General features: G+C 58.0%; 4 protein-coding genes across 4 annotated transcripts; 2 read left to right on the top strand and 2 right to left on the bottom strand.

Moving 5' to 3' along the window:
• Positions 1-254: 254 nt before the first annotated feature.
• On the bottom strand, positions 255-3,678 carry NCS57_00346700 (uncharacterized protein; the record flags this gene model as incomplete). The annotated part of the gene is made up of 2 exons (XM_053053460.1): positions 255-3,400; positions 3,459-3,678. The coding sequence occupies 2 exons, from the start codon at positions 3,676-3,678 to the stop codon at positions 255-257; spliced, it is 3,366 nt and encodes a 1,121-aa protein (XP_052915620.1).
• Positions 3,679-5,579: 1,901 nt separating this feature from the next.
• On the top strand, positions 5,580-6,869 carry NCS57_00346600 (NACHT-sigma domain-containing protein; the record flags this gene model as incomplete). The annotated part of the gene is made up of 1 exon (XM_053053459.1): positions 5,580-6,869. Exon 1 carries the CDS (start codon positions 5,640-5,642, stop codon positions 6,867-6,869), a length of 1,230 nt encoding a protein of 409 aa, XP_052915619.1. The 5' UTR covers positions 5,580-5,639.
• Positions 6,870-7,148: 279 nt separating this feature from the next.
• On the bottom strand, positions 7,149-7,781 carry NCS57_00346500 (uncharacterized protein; the record flags this gene model as incomplete). Its single annotated transcript, XM_053053458.1, has 1 exon — positions 7,149-7,781. One exon carries the CDS (start codon positions 7,779-7,781, stop codon positions 7,149-7,151), a length of 633 nt encoding a protein of 210 aa, XP_052915618.1.
• A 1,960-nt stretch (positions 7,782-9,741) lies between these two features.
• On the top strand, positions 9,742-16,278 carry NCS57_00346400 (uncharacterized protein; the record flags this gene model as incomplete). Its single annotated transcript, XM_053053457.1, has 1 exon — positions 9,742-16,278. The coding sequence occupies one exon, from the start codon at positions 9,742-9,744 to the stop codon at positions 16,276-16,278; it is 6,537 nt and encodes a 2,178-aa protein (XP_052915617.1).
• Positions 16,279-16,593: the final 315 nt, after the last annotated feature.

Below are 16,593 nucleotides of genomic sequence, written 5' to 3'. Positions count from 1 at the left end.
CGGAGACCCGGATGTTGCCGGCAAATTTCGGCGCAAACACTGATCGAATATCCTGAGGCACTGCTCGTGACGCTGGGTAATTGCATATGTCAATGGCAAAATGGGACAATACTGAGGGAAACTAATCGACTTGAATGACTAATGAATGTTTCCAATGTTTAAAATGATCATTACTCCAGCAATTTCCAGTAGGCTCTGCTAGAGATAGGGTATATAAACGAGGCTCAGAGGTAGGTGGTGGGGTGGGGTGGAGGTCAGCGCAACGTAGTGGACGAAGGTTGAGCAATATGGACTTGCAGCAGCCGCACGACGGCCTTGTCCCCGCGCGCGGCGGCCTGCGACAGCGGCGTCCGGCCCCCCTGGTCCGCCGCCTCGGTGTGGGCGCCCCGGTCAAGGAGCAGCCGCACGACGGCCTTGTCCCCGCGCGCGGCGGCCTGCGCCAGCGGCGTCAAGCCCCACACCTTGTCCGCCGCCTCGGTGTGGGCGCCCCGGTCGAGGAGTAGCCGCACGACGGCCTCGTGCCCACGCTCGGCGGCCCTCCACAGCGGCGTCGAGCCCCACACCTTGTCCGCCGCCTCGGTGTGGGCGCCCCGGTCGAGGAGCAGCCGCACGACGGCCTCGTGCCCGTTCTCGGCGGCCATCCACAGCGGCGTCTGACCCTCCTTGTCCGCCGCCTCGGTGTGGGCGCCCCGGTCAAGGAGCAGCCGCACGACGGCCTTGTCCCCGCGCGCGGCGGCCTGCGCCAGCGGCGTCCGGCCCTCCTTGTCCGCCGCCTCGGTGTGGGCGCCGCGGTCGAGGAGCAGCCCCACGACGGCCTTATCCCCCTCCCCGGCGGCCCTCCACAGCGGTGTCCGGCCCTCCTTGTCCACCGCCTCGGTGTGGAGCAGCCCCACGACGGCCTTGTCCCCACGCCCGGCGGCCCTCCACAGCGGCGTCCGGCCCCCCTGGTCCGCCGCCTCGGTGTAGGCGCCCCGGTCGAGAAGCAGCCGCACGACGGCCTTGTCCCCGCGCGCGGCGGCCTGCGCCAGCGGCGTTAAGCCCCACACCTTGTCCGCCGCCTCGGTGTGGGCGCCCCGGTCAAGGAGCAGCCGTACGACGGCCTCGAGTCCCTTCGCGGCGGCCCACCACAGCGGCGTCCGGCCCCCCTGGTCCGCTGCCTCGGTGTGGGCGCCCCGGTCGAGGAGCAGCCGCACGACGGCCTTGTCCCCGCGCGCGGCGGCCTGCGCCAGCGGCGTTAAGCCCCACACCTTGTCCGCCGCCTCGGTGTGGGCGCCCCGGTCGAGGAGCAGCCCCACGACGGCCTTGTCCCCGCGCCCGGCGGCCCTCCACAGCGGCGTCCAGCCCTCCTTGTCCGCCGCCCCGGTGTGGAGCAGCCCCACGACGGCCTCGAGCCCCTTCGCGGTGGCCCACCACAGCGGCGTCCGGCCCTCCTTGTCCGCCGCCTCGGTGTGGGCGCCCCGGTCGAGGAGCAGCCGCACGACGGCCACGTCCCCGTTCGTGGCGGCCCTCCATAGCGGCGTCCGGCCGTCCTTGTTTGCCGCCTCGGTGTGGGCGCCCCGGTCGAGGAGCAGCCGTACGACGGCCACGTCCCCGTTCGTGGCGGCCCTCCATAGCGGCGTCCGGCCGTCCTTGTCCGCCGCCTCGGTGTGGGCGCCCCGGTCGAGGAGCAGCCGCACGACGGCCTCGTGCCCGTTCGTGGCGGCCCATAACAGCGGCGTCCGGTCATGCGAATCTTTGGCATCGATATTAATGCCAACTTGATCTGTCCTTTCCAAAATGGCCCATAACGCCCCTGCCACTCCATACCTCGACATAACGTGTACTAGACTAGTTCCTTCTGCCGGACAGCCATCAGAATATGTGTCTAATATTCTATAAATACGCACCCATCGTTCCATCAGAGTGTTTAATGGCCCTGCGAAATATTCCAGAAGATCCTCTTGAGAGATACTTCTAGCATCACTTTCCTTCGTGTGTGCCACCCAAGAGGTCGTGGCGTAATGTAGGAGAGGAAACTCGGATAGTATATCGCTACGCTTTTGACTTGCTGACCGGTCGATCTCCTCCATTGCCAAGTAGCGTATGCAGGTCCTAGAAAGCCGATGGTGTGCGATTCCTACAAAATCGGTTTTGGTGGACTCGTCCAAAGCCGATAGGCCCTTCTCGACGAAAAAGTCCTTGACGGACTGGTGGATGAACTGGACTCGTCCAGAGCCGATATACCCTTCTCGACGAAAAAGTCCTTGACGGACAGAAGACGTGACCTCGGCAAGACCGCAGCTCAGCGTCTGAACTCGTCTCTTCATCACATCATCGTCGGATGGGTGATCTCCTGCGCTCTGGCATTCATATAATGACCGGTGTGGGCAATCCGCGTCGATAAGCATAGCCCATCGCAATTCGTTTAGTGACAAGGGCCGCGTGGCAAAACAGATCCATTGGACGAGTTTCAGAGATTCCGAACCCATATTTCGGATAAGTTCGCAGTATAACGCATCGAGCTCTTGAGGGACCGAACGGATTTTGGCCTCAATACTCTTTATTCCGACACCCTCGCGCTCAAGGTCAAGAACTTGCTTCACTATAAGCCACGCCCATAAGAAAACGCCGTCGGCCCGTTTTATGATTAAATCCGGAATCGTGGATAATGTCCGTCCACGGAACGAAGAGAGCTTATCTTGCACGAAAGTCGATATATCCTTCTGGTTCTCTTTCTCTACGCATACTTCAAACACACCATCCAGGTTCAGTATCGGGTAGTGACGACAAGTAAAGCAGATGCGAAATCGTTTTAAGTCGCTAGACGGGGGCCTCTGGAGCATAGACTCAAAATCCTCGACTAACTTCACCGCGTTCTCTTTGCCACATTCGTCTAACGCATCGACGAATAACCAGACTGGATGAGTCCTCAAGACCTTCAGAAGCGATGACTCGGAGAAGCGTTGTAGCTCGCGTGGATGCCACTGCCACTTTTCGCCCGGCTTGCCAATGGTTTCGCACCGTTGTTGGAAAGTGGCCATAAGGTCAGTCAGTGCCTTAGGGACCTGGCGTAGGAGTTGGTGAAGGAGCGACCGGAAGAGGCCAAACGGCGTCTTTTGGAGTTCAGAGCCACGGCCGTGGAAGAAGAATGAGAGGATCAAGGCTCCCTCTCCGGTATTAGGTATTGCCACGATATAGTCCAGAACGTATCGCAGCAACGTCGACTTCCCAGAGCCGGGCTTCCCTTTGATCCAAAGCAGGCCTCGACCACAAGAGGCCCAGCTCGTGTACGTTTTATGTCGAAGTAGCCACTCGCATGTTCCCGTCGCGGCAGTATCAATATCGTTGGACCGATTATCTATTTCTAGAAAAGCCAGTGATCTTAAGCATTCTCGTAACGGGTCGAAGTGTTCCTGTGTGCCTAAACGATATGGTGAGTCAAGAACCTCTATACTGTCGACGATAACGCCTGCTCTTACCAAAATACACAGGAGCGTGGAAAGTGGCTCCAGGGAATTGATTGCCGGGGCCTTTGGTGATGTCCAGTTTGCCCTGGGGGGCGTTGAATTGATCCCCAGTGCCATAACTGTAGAAGGGCGAGCCCTGGGAAGACTGTCTAATTCGTTCCGCCTCCCCTTGTAGCCCACTAGTCCGAGGCCGCTTCTGTGGCGGAAATGTCTCGTCTGTGGCTCTATCCATTGTCTAAGACACGATAGATCAATCGAAGAAGGCCGAAGACGACGGGAAGATGCGCGGGCTTGTACCAGAAATTTGATCTGCCCGATGGCTTATCAATGCCTGTATTTCCGGCTGAAGGAGGGAGCACGGGAAGGGAACGCGGGGTGGGAACCAGACTACCAAAATCTCTTCGTCTCAGCTGCGGAGCCAGATGTGCCAGCGGACGCGAAGTCAGCTGGAAACGAGGACGAGGAGATCAGGCGGGCTGAGGGGGGTGGGAGCGGGTGGCTGTCACCAATAGCCAATAGGGCTGCGCGAGAATGTGACGGCACCATCTGACGGGAGATACAAATGAAACTCGTGTCTTGAGAAGATCAAAACGCGCGCAACCTTCCGAGGGTTCGCTCGCGAGCCGAACAATAGTTTGACACTCTTAGGAAGCGGGAAGGCATCTCTGGTGCCAGATTGGGGTTCTAGCTCCAGACGAGCCGCTTAAGGGAGCAGAGCCTCTATAATCCTCTCGGGGCCATGATAGACACACCAGCTGGCTCAACGGCTGGGTGGCGTCCATTTAGTGGCGCCTAACCCGAAGCCGAAGCCACACGTAGCGAATTATCAAAGGCCAGTAGCCGCCGAGAACTGTTTGGTGGCTGCAGGTAGAGGGTCCTTTCGCAAGTGGCCTGAACATTTTTGAGACGCCGAGCCACGACGCACATAAGCCCAGCAAATGAGATTATCGAGCGCTCTAAACGCTCTGCAAAGCTTCTAGGTTCTCTAGCCAAGCGCTCAACCGCATCAATTGAATGACCTCCATGCATTCTTCGTCCCACCAACTAATCAGAGCGCAGCAAGTCCTCCAGCAACTGGACCCTCCCTTTTGCTCTTTGTACCTCTCCCTCAGAATGCCTTTGATCTTTTCTCCGGTCTCCATACTCGGGCTCTTTAGAGCACCTGCCGACACAGGATGAGCACCCTGGTCGTCGCCCGTCGCACCTGGACTTCCGGTAGCGACATGGCTTGCATACCATTCTGGTGTTTTCACATCCAGTCGGGAAGGATGGTGTGGCGGTCGTGAACTATTTTCTCGACGCAGCCCGGGCTGGAACAGTTGGGCGGTATTTGGCCATGCTGGTCCGGGGGTCATAGTTCGCCTCGCCACAATGCCGTCATAGGTCTCTCGTAGCAAACTGCACTCGACAGTAGCTCAGAGTATAAACGATAACTCCGGCGCCCAGGTGCGCTTCTTGGTCCAGGGTATTTGGGGATGGTGCTGCTATGGCTTTGATAGCCAGTTTAGCTCCGCTGGGCGATTGACCATCCCTTTTGATCATCACTTGTGCTAGGCATATGGGGTTCGGGCCGTGCCTAGTGCGGACTGGTTATGCTAGAACTGGCTGGCGTCGGCCGCGGGGCATCGTCTGGCTCGAGCTAACAAGGCTTACTTGGACTTCGCGATCAGCACGCAGACGGCAGGGCTTCTGGGAAACCTGGGCGAAGTCACTCCAATTTATCTCCCCGCCTAGGCAAAGGGTACGCGACGGTACAAGACAGATGCCAGGGATTGATGCCCTGTCGCGGGGCAAGGAGTCATCGCGCAGCCTTGTCTTCTAAGCGAAATGCCCGATTCGCGTCCCGCTACCCTGGGGCCATCGAGCTTCACCAATCCCGGAACGCATGGACGGCAAGATCAGGGGTCGGGAGTCATGCCATACTGCTAGTAAAGGCTCGAACGGGTGAACTGGACACCGTCGTTCTACCTTCCGCTTATCCTACAACAACCGAGAACGATCACACATCGCAGACCAAAAACCAGGGTGAAGAGGAGGCTGCAGGTCGACAGCCACAAAAAGGGAAGTTGGTTGCGGCGCAGCAGCCGCCGCAGCTTGCGGACATTCAGCCAGCATTACCCGCTTTCCTCCCTCGCAACTTCATCTTCTCAGAACTGCCACATTTCTTTGGAGAATGCGTCACGCACAAATGTGATGATCTCCGCCGACCCGAGCTCCCTTTCCTACCGATTCTATAACGCACCGCTGATGAGGAGATTGCGAGCGAGATTTCCGCGGCGGAAACAGCATCAGACTGGCGGCAATTCGCCGGAAATTCATCAACAGCAGGAGACAAGCCACGGTCACGACCCGCCTGGTCCTCCATCGCGCCACGACACAGACCTCCGGCCACCCTCTGAGAGCACTCCAGTTCCCTCCTTCCCGGATGGAGTTGAAGTCTTGCACGACTGCCGCGACGCCACGATCGACATCTGCTTTGTCCACGGTCTGACTGGCAATCGGGACAGCACCTGGACCGCCCATGGGCAGTCCAAACCCTGGCCCGAGACGCTCCTGCCGCCCAAGCTCAGCAAGGCTCGCGTACTCACGTACGGCTACGACGCGTACATCGTGCGGAAATCGGTCGCATCGACAAATGGGCTGATCGATCATGCCGCGAACCTCTTGAACGACCTGTCGACCGACAGAGCCTGTCCCAATGCGTCCTCTCGACCGCTAGTCTTTGTTGCCCACAGCCTCGGCGGCCTCGTCTGCAAGGAAGCCATTCTTCTCTCCCGAAACAACCCCGAACCACATCTCCGGGGCATATTCGACTGCACCAAGGGCATCGTATTCCTGGGCACGCCTCACAGGGGATCCTGGATGGCCGACTGGGCCAGGATACCGGCTTCGGCCCTCGGCATCGTCAAGTCCACCAACAAGTCGTTGTTGAAGATCTTGGAGACAGAAGACAAGTACCTCCAGTCCATTCAAGATCGGTTCTGGTCTATGGTACGGGAACAGCAGAAGGCCGGCCGGGATCTCGAGGTTACGTGCTTCTTTGAAGAACTGCCCTTGCCTGGGGTCGGAAAAGTCGTCTCCAAGGACTCGGCTACCCTTGAGAGTTACAACGCGATCAGCATCCACGCCAACCATAGCAACATGGTCAAGTTTAGCTCCGTGGACGATAATGGCTTCAAAAGGCTACTTGGCGAGCTGATTAGATGGGAATCGCAAATCAGGAACTCAGCTGCCAGGCAACCAAGACGACCGATAGAAGAAACCCTGATACACAAGTCGGCCAACTCGTCCTTCAACAACTTTGGCCCCGGCGACCAACTCAACGCTCCTGGCGGTACCGTGAACAAGAGCATAGGCAGTGGCAACCAATTTCCGGGGGCTACTTTCACTGGGTCTGTGCAATTTGGCAAGGAAGGCTCTTGAGAACATGTACCTCAAGATACCTAGGCAGAGGCGTATCAAATCCGAGATATATAATTTGTCCGATGCCCTTGCGATTCATCTTGCTGTCATTCATCTCTTTAATCCCAAAGCGGTGGAGGAACAGACTCGTCCTCAGGCCATGGTACTAACGCACAACAACGCCTGCTTGTACTACCTAGAAATCAAGGCCCAGCCAACGACGACTGCCCAGAACCAGCCTTCCACTTCTAGTCATCTTTACGGGAGTACGAGAGCCCCTCCAACAAAGAGCAGTCCTCCTCAAGACGGATTATTGCCAAAAGTCATAGATCCAAAGAAAGAACCCCCAGGAAAGTGATTGCCACTGCCTGTGCTCTTGTTCACGGTACCGCCAGGAGCGTTGAGTTGGTCGCCGGAGCCATAGTGATTGAAGACGCCGTCAGTCTTTGCCTTCGGCAGGGACGGCTCCATGTTGCTGAGGCGGTCGATGGCACCACGTAGTCCCTCAACATGCTTCTGGATGGCGAGTATCTCGCCCAGTCCGCAAACATCAGTTGCAATCCCGATTACCAACTGTTCAACTGTCCTTCCTTTGCTTCTCTTTTGAACGGCCTCCTTGTAGGCTTCCTGCCTTTTCTCAGGCTGCGCACCAGCGACAGCCAGGAAGATAGCCTTGCAGATATCGGCTTTGGCATAGCACTCTTGCAGCGACTCCAGAGTCTTCTGGGTCACTCCCTGGAGTTCGGCTCGGGATTCTTCAAGTGCTTGCTGAATAAGAGGAAGAGTTTGGCCAGCTTCGTGAAACGCTTTCTGCAGAGTGGTGTCTTCCTTCACCTCACCGTGCTCGTCGGCAGCCGAGCTGAGGGCCTCGATAGTGCGCTTAATACAGCGTGTCACAGCGTTTGACAAAGTTGAATCCACGGAGGCAGTCATCTTGGAGATGCACTTGGGTGGTGGGTGTTTTCCTGAGTGTTGATACGGGAAGTTGATGATTTGGCTGTGGATTTAGGTAGGGCTTGGTAAGCGCTGAGCTGCACTGTCTCGTTGAGTGTTGGTCAGAAGCTCGTAAGGGCACGACGATGGACTATTGTAAATATGCTGTTGGCATAAGTGACTTGGCAGCTGAAGAAGCCGGCGCTTGTAGCCGCCAGCCTGATGATGCGGATGGGTAACGAGGGCCAATTACCTCACTGCGAAGGATTTGCACTGCCACTGGCGAGATATGCACGTAATCAAATATGGGGATGGGTGAGTGCTACTCCGTATAGCTGGATGTTCTCAACGCCATCTGCTTTGAGTACCTTGCTGCCCTGTCGCCCATTGTCGGGATGTTTTATAACTTTTAGATATCCCCTATTTTAAATAGTTGGCTCGCAAGTTGTCAGAGAATTTCCTAGAAAGAAGTATATAGAGCTGAAGGCTCGCCATACTAGCCTCTCGTGACGTCGGAACAAAACTAGCAGACTCGTCTCCCACTATGTTAGCCTACCGCTCATCAGTGGCGTTGTTGAATGACCAACACCAATCTGTGCCAGCAACTGGTTGGTCAGATCATAAAAGCCTCGTTTCACCTACGCGCCTCGATTCTTTCCTCTTCCCCCATCGAGTTCCCAGGCTCCCTGGGTGACAATGAAGGAAGTGAGTTCGTCAATGACTCGGCAGACCGCAACAGCATTTTCAGATGCCATCAACTTGAGTGACTGGCACGAAGGATTGGAGAAGCCTGGAGGTCCCTAGTACCAAGTCTTAAACTGTACCCGGCTGTGTCATCTCTCTCAGCAGGACACAAGAGCCCCCGCTTGAAAGTGCAACTTTTGCCGCCATGATGCGAAACTGGCATCGCATTGCAGTGTGATACTTGGGTCCCAGCCCCTCAATTTCCAACCTCCCTTGCTTTCTAGTCAGGAATTAGGAGCATCCGTAGGACCACATCTCTTAGTGTCGCTGGATACATGTGATGTGGCTGCAGCTTGGCAGCACCGAATTGGCTCGGGACGCGCCCGATGCTCGACAATGGTAAGTGATTGGCTCATCATGTGATATTAGAAAAAAAGAGGTCAATGGCCACAACATCTAACCCGTCCTGCACATCCTTCAGCTGGAACGGCTGAGGTACACTATATGGATTACGCGCACCCGAACCCCGCTCGTCCACCCGCTGTATCGGTTGGTGTATTTGTCGTGGCCTTAAGCGACTCGTTTTCTTCCGACGCCCCAATCTGACACTAGAAGTTCTTTCTTGCTTCCTAAACGTATCGAACTATTCTTTGGCTTATGAGCGAAACCTCTGCGTACTGTGCGCGGTGGGACCTTCTTAAGACAACAGAGTCTCTTTTGTATTCGTCTTTGCCGTCTCGTTTTTGCGACGCCCTCTGTGACAGCTGGCCTCCTCCCCGCGGCGACCACTAATGACTTAGCCTGACCTCGTCGTCCTCACTATTTCGAGGTGACTCCGCGTCTGCTAGCACGTCTGCCTCCTTCTCACCAGAGATGAAAAGATTTTGGTAGTCTGGTTCTCACCCTATGTTTCCTCTTTCTACCTGATCCACAGGCTTTGGTCCCTTGGACAGACCATATTCGTCTTGTGCAACCCCGCTTAACTTTTCATCGCTTTCCTTACCTCAATCAAACGTGCTTGAGATAATGGGCTCTGCGCAGAGCACATCCTTTATCAGCCACGGTACTGGGGACCAACTCAACGCTCATCGCGGTACCGTGAACAAGAGCGAGGGCGATGGTCCCCATTTTCCCGGAACCATTATTCACGGTGGCGTGCATATTACTAGTAAGAGCGGCCGTTTTCGCGGATATCCTAGAGATTTTCGGCTCACCATTTCGTCCAAACACAGGCGAATCATCACAAAATTGCTTACAATCGCTGGCTTTTGAAGAAATGGACAGTCGATCCCACGACATCGATACCGCCGCTCAGGGAACATGCCAGTGGCTGCTTCAACACCAAACGTACACGACCTGGGCCTCTTGTGATCGGGGTGTGCTCTGGATCAAAGGGAAGCCCGGCTCTGGGAAGTCGACGTTGCTGCGACACGTTCTAAATAATGTCATGGCAATACCCAACATCAGAGAGAGTGACTTGATCCTCTCGTTCTTCTTCCACGGCCGCGGCACTGAACTCCAAAAGACACCGTTGGGCCTCTTCCAGTCGCTCCTTCACCAGCTCCTTAAGAAGGTCCCTGACACACTATCAGACCTCATGTCCACTTTCCAACAACGGTGCAAAACTGTTGGCAAGCCGGGCGAAAAGTGGCAGTGGCATTCGCGCGAGCTGCAGCGCTTCTTCGAGTCAGCGCTTCTGAACACCTTGAAGACTCGCCCACTCTGGTTATTCGTTGACGCGTTAGACGAATGTGGCCAAAAGAATGCGGTCAGGCTGGTCCGGGAGTTTAAGTCCCTGCTCCAGGGGCTCCCGTCTACCGGTTCACAGTTTCACATCTGCTTCACTTGTCGTCACTACCCGATTCTAGACCAGACTTGTCAGTTCGAAATATGCCTCGAGGATGAGAACGGACGGGATATTTCGACCTACGTGCGAGCGCGGCTTTCTGTATCTCGTGAGCTAACGGCATCTACGATTCCGGATTTAATCACAAAACATGCCCAGGGCGTTTTCATATGGGCGTACCTCGTGGTGGACCAAATCCTGGACCTTGACAATGGAGGAGCAGGACTGAAGAAGATTGAAAACGAGATCTATTCTATCCCTCCGGATCTAGATGACCTCTACCACGACCTCATCCGAAACGTGGACGAGAGAGCAGCTTCTCTCAAACTGATTCAATGGATCTGCTTTGCCACGCGGCCCCTGTCACTAGACGAATTGCGATGGGCCATGATCGTCGATGCCGACTGCCAATTCAAGTCATTACAGAAGTGCCAGAGCACAAAAGATTATATATCGGACAGTGACAGAATGAAGAGGCGAGTTCAGACGCTCAGCCGCGGTCTTGCCGAGGTCACATCAGATGCGAAGGTTATACAGTTCATCCACCAGTCCGTCAAGGACTTTTTCGTCGAGAAGGGCTTATCGGCTCTAGACGAGTCCGCCAACCCCGACCCCGTAGTCGGAATCGCACACCATCGGCTATCCAGGACCTGCATACGCTACTTGGCGATGGAGGAGATCGGTCGGCCAGCAAGTCACGAGCCTTGCCGCTTGAAATCTAGTTTTCCTTTCCTGCATTACGCCACGACCTCGTGGGTGGCGCATACAAAGCAAAGTGATGCTAGAATTGTCCCCCAAGAGGATCTTCTGGAATATTTCGCAGGGCCATCAAATACTCTTATAGAACAATGGGTGCGTATTTACAGGATATTAGAGAAGTATTCTTGTGACTGTCCGCCAGAAGGGACCAGTCTGGTACACGTCTTATCGAGATATGGAGTGACGGGGTTATTACGGGCTATTTTGCAGAGGACAGAGCGAGCTGGCATTGATATCGACTGCAAAAATACCGATGGCCAGACGCCGCTGTCGCAGGCTGCCTTGGGCGGGCACGAGACTGTCGTGCGGCTGCTCATCAACCATAGCGCCGCCGTCAAGGAGCCAGACAAGGAGGGCCGGACGGCGCTATGGTGGGCCACTTGGGGAGGATCGGAGGCCGTCGTGCGGCTGCTCATCGGCCAGGGCGCCGACGTCAAGGAGTCGGACAAAGAGGGACGGACGCCGGTGTCGCGGGCCGCCGGGGGAGGGCATAAGGCCATTGTGCAGCTGCTCGTCGACGAGGGCGCCGACGTCAAGGAGCCAGACAAGGACAGACGGACGCCAGTGTCGTGGGCCGCTGGGGCGGGGCATGAAGCAATCGTACAGCTGCTCATCAGCCGGGGTGCTGATATTGACGCGGCAGACAACGGAGGCCAGCGGCCACTATGGTGGGCCGCTATGGCAGGGCATAAAGCAATCGTGCAGCTGCTTATCAACCGGGGCGCCGATATTGACGCGCTGGATAGTGGGGGTCGGACGATGCTGTGGCAGGCGGCCGACAAAGGAAATGAAGCTATTGTGCAGCGGCTTATCGACTATGGCGCCGCCGTTGATACGCAAGATAATGAGGGGCGGACGCCGCTTTCGCAGGCTGCTGGGGCCGGGAATAAGGCAGTCGCACGGCTGCTTCTAGGGAAGGGCGCCGCCATCGATGCACTGGATAACGAAGGACGGACGCCGCTTTCGCAGGCTGCTGGGGCTGGGAATAAGGCAGTCGCACGGCTGCTCCTCGGCGGGGGCGCCCACACCGAGGCGGCGGACAAGCGGGGCCGGACGCCGCTGTCATGGGCCGCCGAGAACGGGCATGAGGCCGTCGTGCGGCTGCTCCTGGAGAAGGGCGCCGCTGTTGATACGCAAGATAATGAGGGACGGACGCCGGTTTTGCAGGCCGTCTGGGCCGGGAATGAGGCCGTCGTGCGGCTACTCCTAGAGAAGGGCGCTGCCATCGATGCACCAGACAACGAAGGACGGACGCCGGTTTTGCAGGCCGCATGGAGAGGGCATGAGGCCGTCGTGCGGCTACTCCTAGACAAGGGCGCCGCCATCGATGCACCAGACAACGAAGGACGGACGCCGGTTTTGCAGGCCGCCTGGGCCGGGAATGAGGCCGTCGTGCGGCTACTCCTAGAGAAGGGCGCTGCCATCGATGCACCAGACAACGAAGGACGGACGCCTGTTTTGCAAGCCGCATGGAGAGGGCATGAGGCAGTCGTACAGCTGCTCCTGGAGAAGGGCGCCGCCATCAACGCACCAGACAAGGAAGGACGGACGCCGCTTTTGCAGGCCGCATTGAGAGGGCATGAGGCCGTCGTGCGGCTACTCCTAGAGAAGGGCGCCGCCATCGATGCACCAGACAATGAAGGACGGACGCCGCTTTCGCAAGCCGCTGGGGCCGGGCATGAGGCAGTCGCACGGCTGCTTCTAGACAAGGGCGCTGCCATCGATGCACCAGACAACGAAGGACGGACGCCTGTTTTGCAAGCCGCATGGAGAGGGCATGAGGCAACCGTACAGCTGCTCATCAGCCGGGGTGCTGATATTGACGCGCTGGATAGTGGGGGTCAGACGATGCTGTGGCAGGCGGCCGACAAAGGAAATGAAGCTATTGTGCAGCGGCTTATCGACTATGGCGCCGCTGTTGATACGCAAGATAATGAGGGACGGACGCCGGTTTTGCAGGCCGCCTGGGCCGGGAATGAGGCCGTCGTGCGGCTGCTCCTCGGCGGGGACGCCCACACCGAGGCGGCGGACAAGCGGGGCCGGACGCCGCTGTCATGGGCCGCCGAGAACGGGCATGAGGCCGTCGTGCGGCTGCTCCTGGAGAAGGGCGCCGCTGTTGATACGCAAGATAATGAGGGACGGACGCCGGTTTTGCAGGCCGCCTGGGCCGGGAATGAGGCCGTCGTGCGGCTACTCCTAGAGAAGGGCGCTGCCATCGATGCACCAGACAACGAAGGACGGACGCCTGTTTTGCAAGCCGCATGGAGAGGGCACGAGGCAGTCATACAGCTGCTCCTAGACAAGGGCGCTGCCATCGATGCACCAGATAACGAAGGACGGACGCCGGTTTTGCAAGCTGCATGGAGAGGGCATGAGGCAGTCGCACGGCTACTCCTAGACAAGGGCGCTGCCGTCGATGTACCGGATAAGGAAGGACGGACGCCGGTTTTACAAGCCGCTGGGGCCGGGCATGAGGCTGTCGTGTGGCTGCTTCTGGAGAAGGGCGCCGCTATTGATGCACTGGATAACGAAGGGCGGACGCCGCTTTCGCAAGCTGCTGGGGCCGGGAATGAGGCTGTTGTGCGGCTGCTCCTAGACAAGGGCGCCGCCATCGATGCACCAGACAACGAAGGACGGACGCCGGTTTTGCAGGCTGCTTGGGCCGGGAATGAGTCTGTCGTGTGGCTACTCCTAGAGAAGGGCGCTGCCATCGATGCACCAGACAACGAAGGACGGACGCCTATTTTGCAAGCCGCATGGAGAGGGCATGAGGCAGTCGTACAGCTGCTCCTAGAGAAGGGCGCCGCCATCAACGCACCAGACAAGGAAGGACGGACGCCGCTTTTGCAGGCCGCATTGAGAGGGCATGAGGCCGTCGTGCGGCTACTCCTAGAGAAGGGCGCCGCCATCGATGCACCAGACAATGAAGGACGGACGCCGCTTTCGCAAGCCGCTGGGGCCGGGCATGAGGCAGTCGCACGGCTGCTTCTAGACAAGGGCGCTGCCATCGATGCACCAGACAACGAAGGACGGACGCCTGTTTTGCAAGCCGCATGGAGAGGGCATGAGGCAACCGTACAGCTGCTCATCAGCCGGGGTGCTGATATTGACGCGCTGGATAGTGGGGGTCAGACGATGCTGTGGCAGGCGGCCGACAAAGGAAATGAAGCTATTGTGCAGCGGCTTATCGACTATGGCGCCGCTGTTGATACGCAAGATAATGAGGGACGGACGCCGGTTTTGCAGGCCGCCTGGGCCGGGAATGAGGCCGTCGTGCGGCTGCTCCTCGGCGGGGACGCCCACACCGAGGCGGCGGACAAGCGGGGCCGGACGCCGCTGTCATGGGCCGCCGAGAACGGGCATGAGGCCGTCGTGCGGCTGCTCCTGGAGAAGGGCGCCGCTGTTGATACGCAAGATAATGAGGGACGGACGCCGGTTTTGCAGGCCGCCTGGGCCGGGAATGAGGCCGTCGTGCGGCTACTCCTAGAGAAGGGCGCTGCCATCGATGCACCAGACAACGAAGGACGGACGCCGGTTTTGCAAGCTGCATGGAGAGGGCATGAGGCAGTCGCACGGCTACTCCTAGACAAGGGCGCTGCCGTCGATGTACCGGATAAGGAAGGACGGACGCCGGTTTTACAAGCCGCTGGGGCCGGGCATGAGGCTATCGTGTGGCTGCTTCTGGAGAAGGGCGCCGCTATTGATGCACTGGATAACGAAGGGCGGACGCCGCTTTCGCAAGCTGCTGGGGCCGGGAATGAGGCTATTGTGCGGCTGCTCCTAGACAAGGGCGCTGCCATCGATGCACCAGACAACGAAGGACGGACGCCGGTTTTGCAGGCTGCTTGGGCCGGGAATGAGTCTGTCGTGTGGCTACTCCTAGAGAAGGGCGCTGCCATCGATGCACCAGACAACGAAGGACGGACGCCTGTTTTGCAAGCCGCATGGAGAGGGCATGAGGCAGTCGTACAGCTGCTCCTAGAGAAGGGCGCCGCCATCAACGCACCAGACAAGGAAGGACGGACGCCGCTTTTGCAGGCCGCCTGGGCCGGGAATGAGGCCGTCGTGCGGCTGCTCCTAGAGAAGGGCGCTGCCGTCGATGCACCAGACAAGGAAGGACGGACCCCGCTTTTGCAAGCCGCATTGAGAGGGCATGAGGCAGTCGTACAGCTGCTCCTGGAGAAGGGCGCCGCCATCAACGCACCAGACAAGGAAGGACGGACGCCGCTTTTGCAGGCCGCATGGAGAGGGCATGAGGCAGTCGCACGGCTACTCCTAGAGAAGGGCGCTGCCATCGATGCACCAGACAACGAAGGACGGACGCCGCTTTTGCAAGCCGCTGGGGCCGGGCATGAGGCTATTGTGCGGCTGCTCGTCAACCAGGGAGCCGACATTAAGAAGCCAGATAATAAGGGACGGACGCCTGTTTTGCAAGCCGCATGGAGAGGGCATGAGGCAACCGTACAGCTGCTCATCAGCCGGGGTGCTGATATTGACGCGCTGGATAGTGGGGGTCAGACGATGCTGTGGCAGGCGGCCTGCAAAGGGAATGAGGCAGTCGCACAGCTGCTCCTAGAGAAGGGCGCCGCCATCAACGCACCAGACAAGGAAGGACGGACGCCGCTTTTGCAGGCCGCATGGAGAGGGCATGAGGCAGTCGTACAGCTGCTCCTGGAGAAGGGCGCCGCCATCAACGCACCAGACAAGGAAGGACGGACGCCGCTTTTGCAGGCCGCATTGAGAGGGCATGAGGCAGTCGTACAGCTGCTTCTAGAGAAGGGCGCCGCTATCAACGCATCAGACAAGGAAGGACGGACGCCGCTTTTGCAGGCCGCCTGGGCCGGGAATGAGGCCGTCGTGCGGCTGCTCCTCGGCGGGGACGCCCACACCGAGGCGGCGGACAAGCGGGGCCGGACGCCGCTGTGGTGGGCCGCTGGGGCCGGGAATGATGCTGTTGTGCGGCTGCTCCTAGAGAAGGGCGCTGCCGTCGATGCACCGGATAAGGAAGGACGGACCCCGCTTTTGCAGGCCGCATGGAGAGGGCATGAGGCAGTCGTACAGCTGCTCCTAGAGAAGGGCGCCGCCATCAACGCACCAGACAAGGAAGGACGGACCCCGCTTTTGCAGGCCGCCTGGGCCGGGAATGAGGCCGTCGTGCGGCTCCTGCAAGTCCATGCTGCTCAACCTTCGTCGACTCCGTTGTCTTAACTTCCACTCCACCCCACCCCCGCTTCTATGCCTCGTTTATATACCCTATAATATCTAGCTAGTGAGCCTACTGGAAACTGCCGGAGTAATGATCATTTTGAACGCTGGAAATATTAATTAATAATTCAAGTCGATTAGTTTCTCTTAGTGTTAGTCCCATTTTGCTATTGACATATGCAGTTACCTAGCGTCACAATCGGTGACACCTATATACTTCTAAGAGAGCTCGGCTTTAAATTGTGGACGAGTAGCCTCCATGTGTTTCCAGTTTCCTCTTCGTCCCTTAACGCCTCAGTACCAGCGCCTGCCTTTCTC

This window comes from Fusarium keratoplasticum, chromosome 3 (assembly GCF_025433545.1).
Source record: "Fusarium keratoplasticum isolate Fu6.1 chromosome 3, whole genome shotgun sequence".
NCBI lineage: Eukaryota > Fungi > Ascomycota > Sordariomycetes > Hypocreales > Nectriaceae > Fusarium > Fusarium keratoplasticum.
This window is presented reverse-complemented; position numbering and strand designations above follow the sequence as displayed.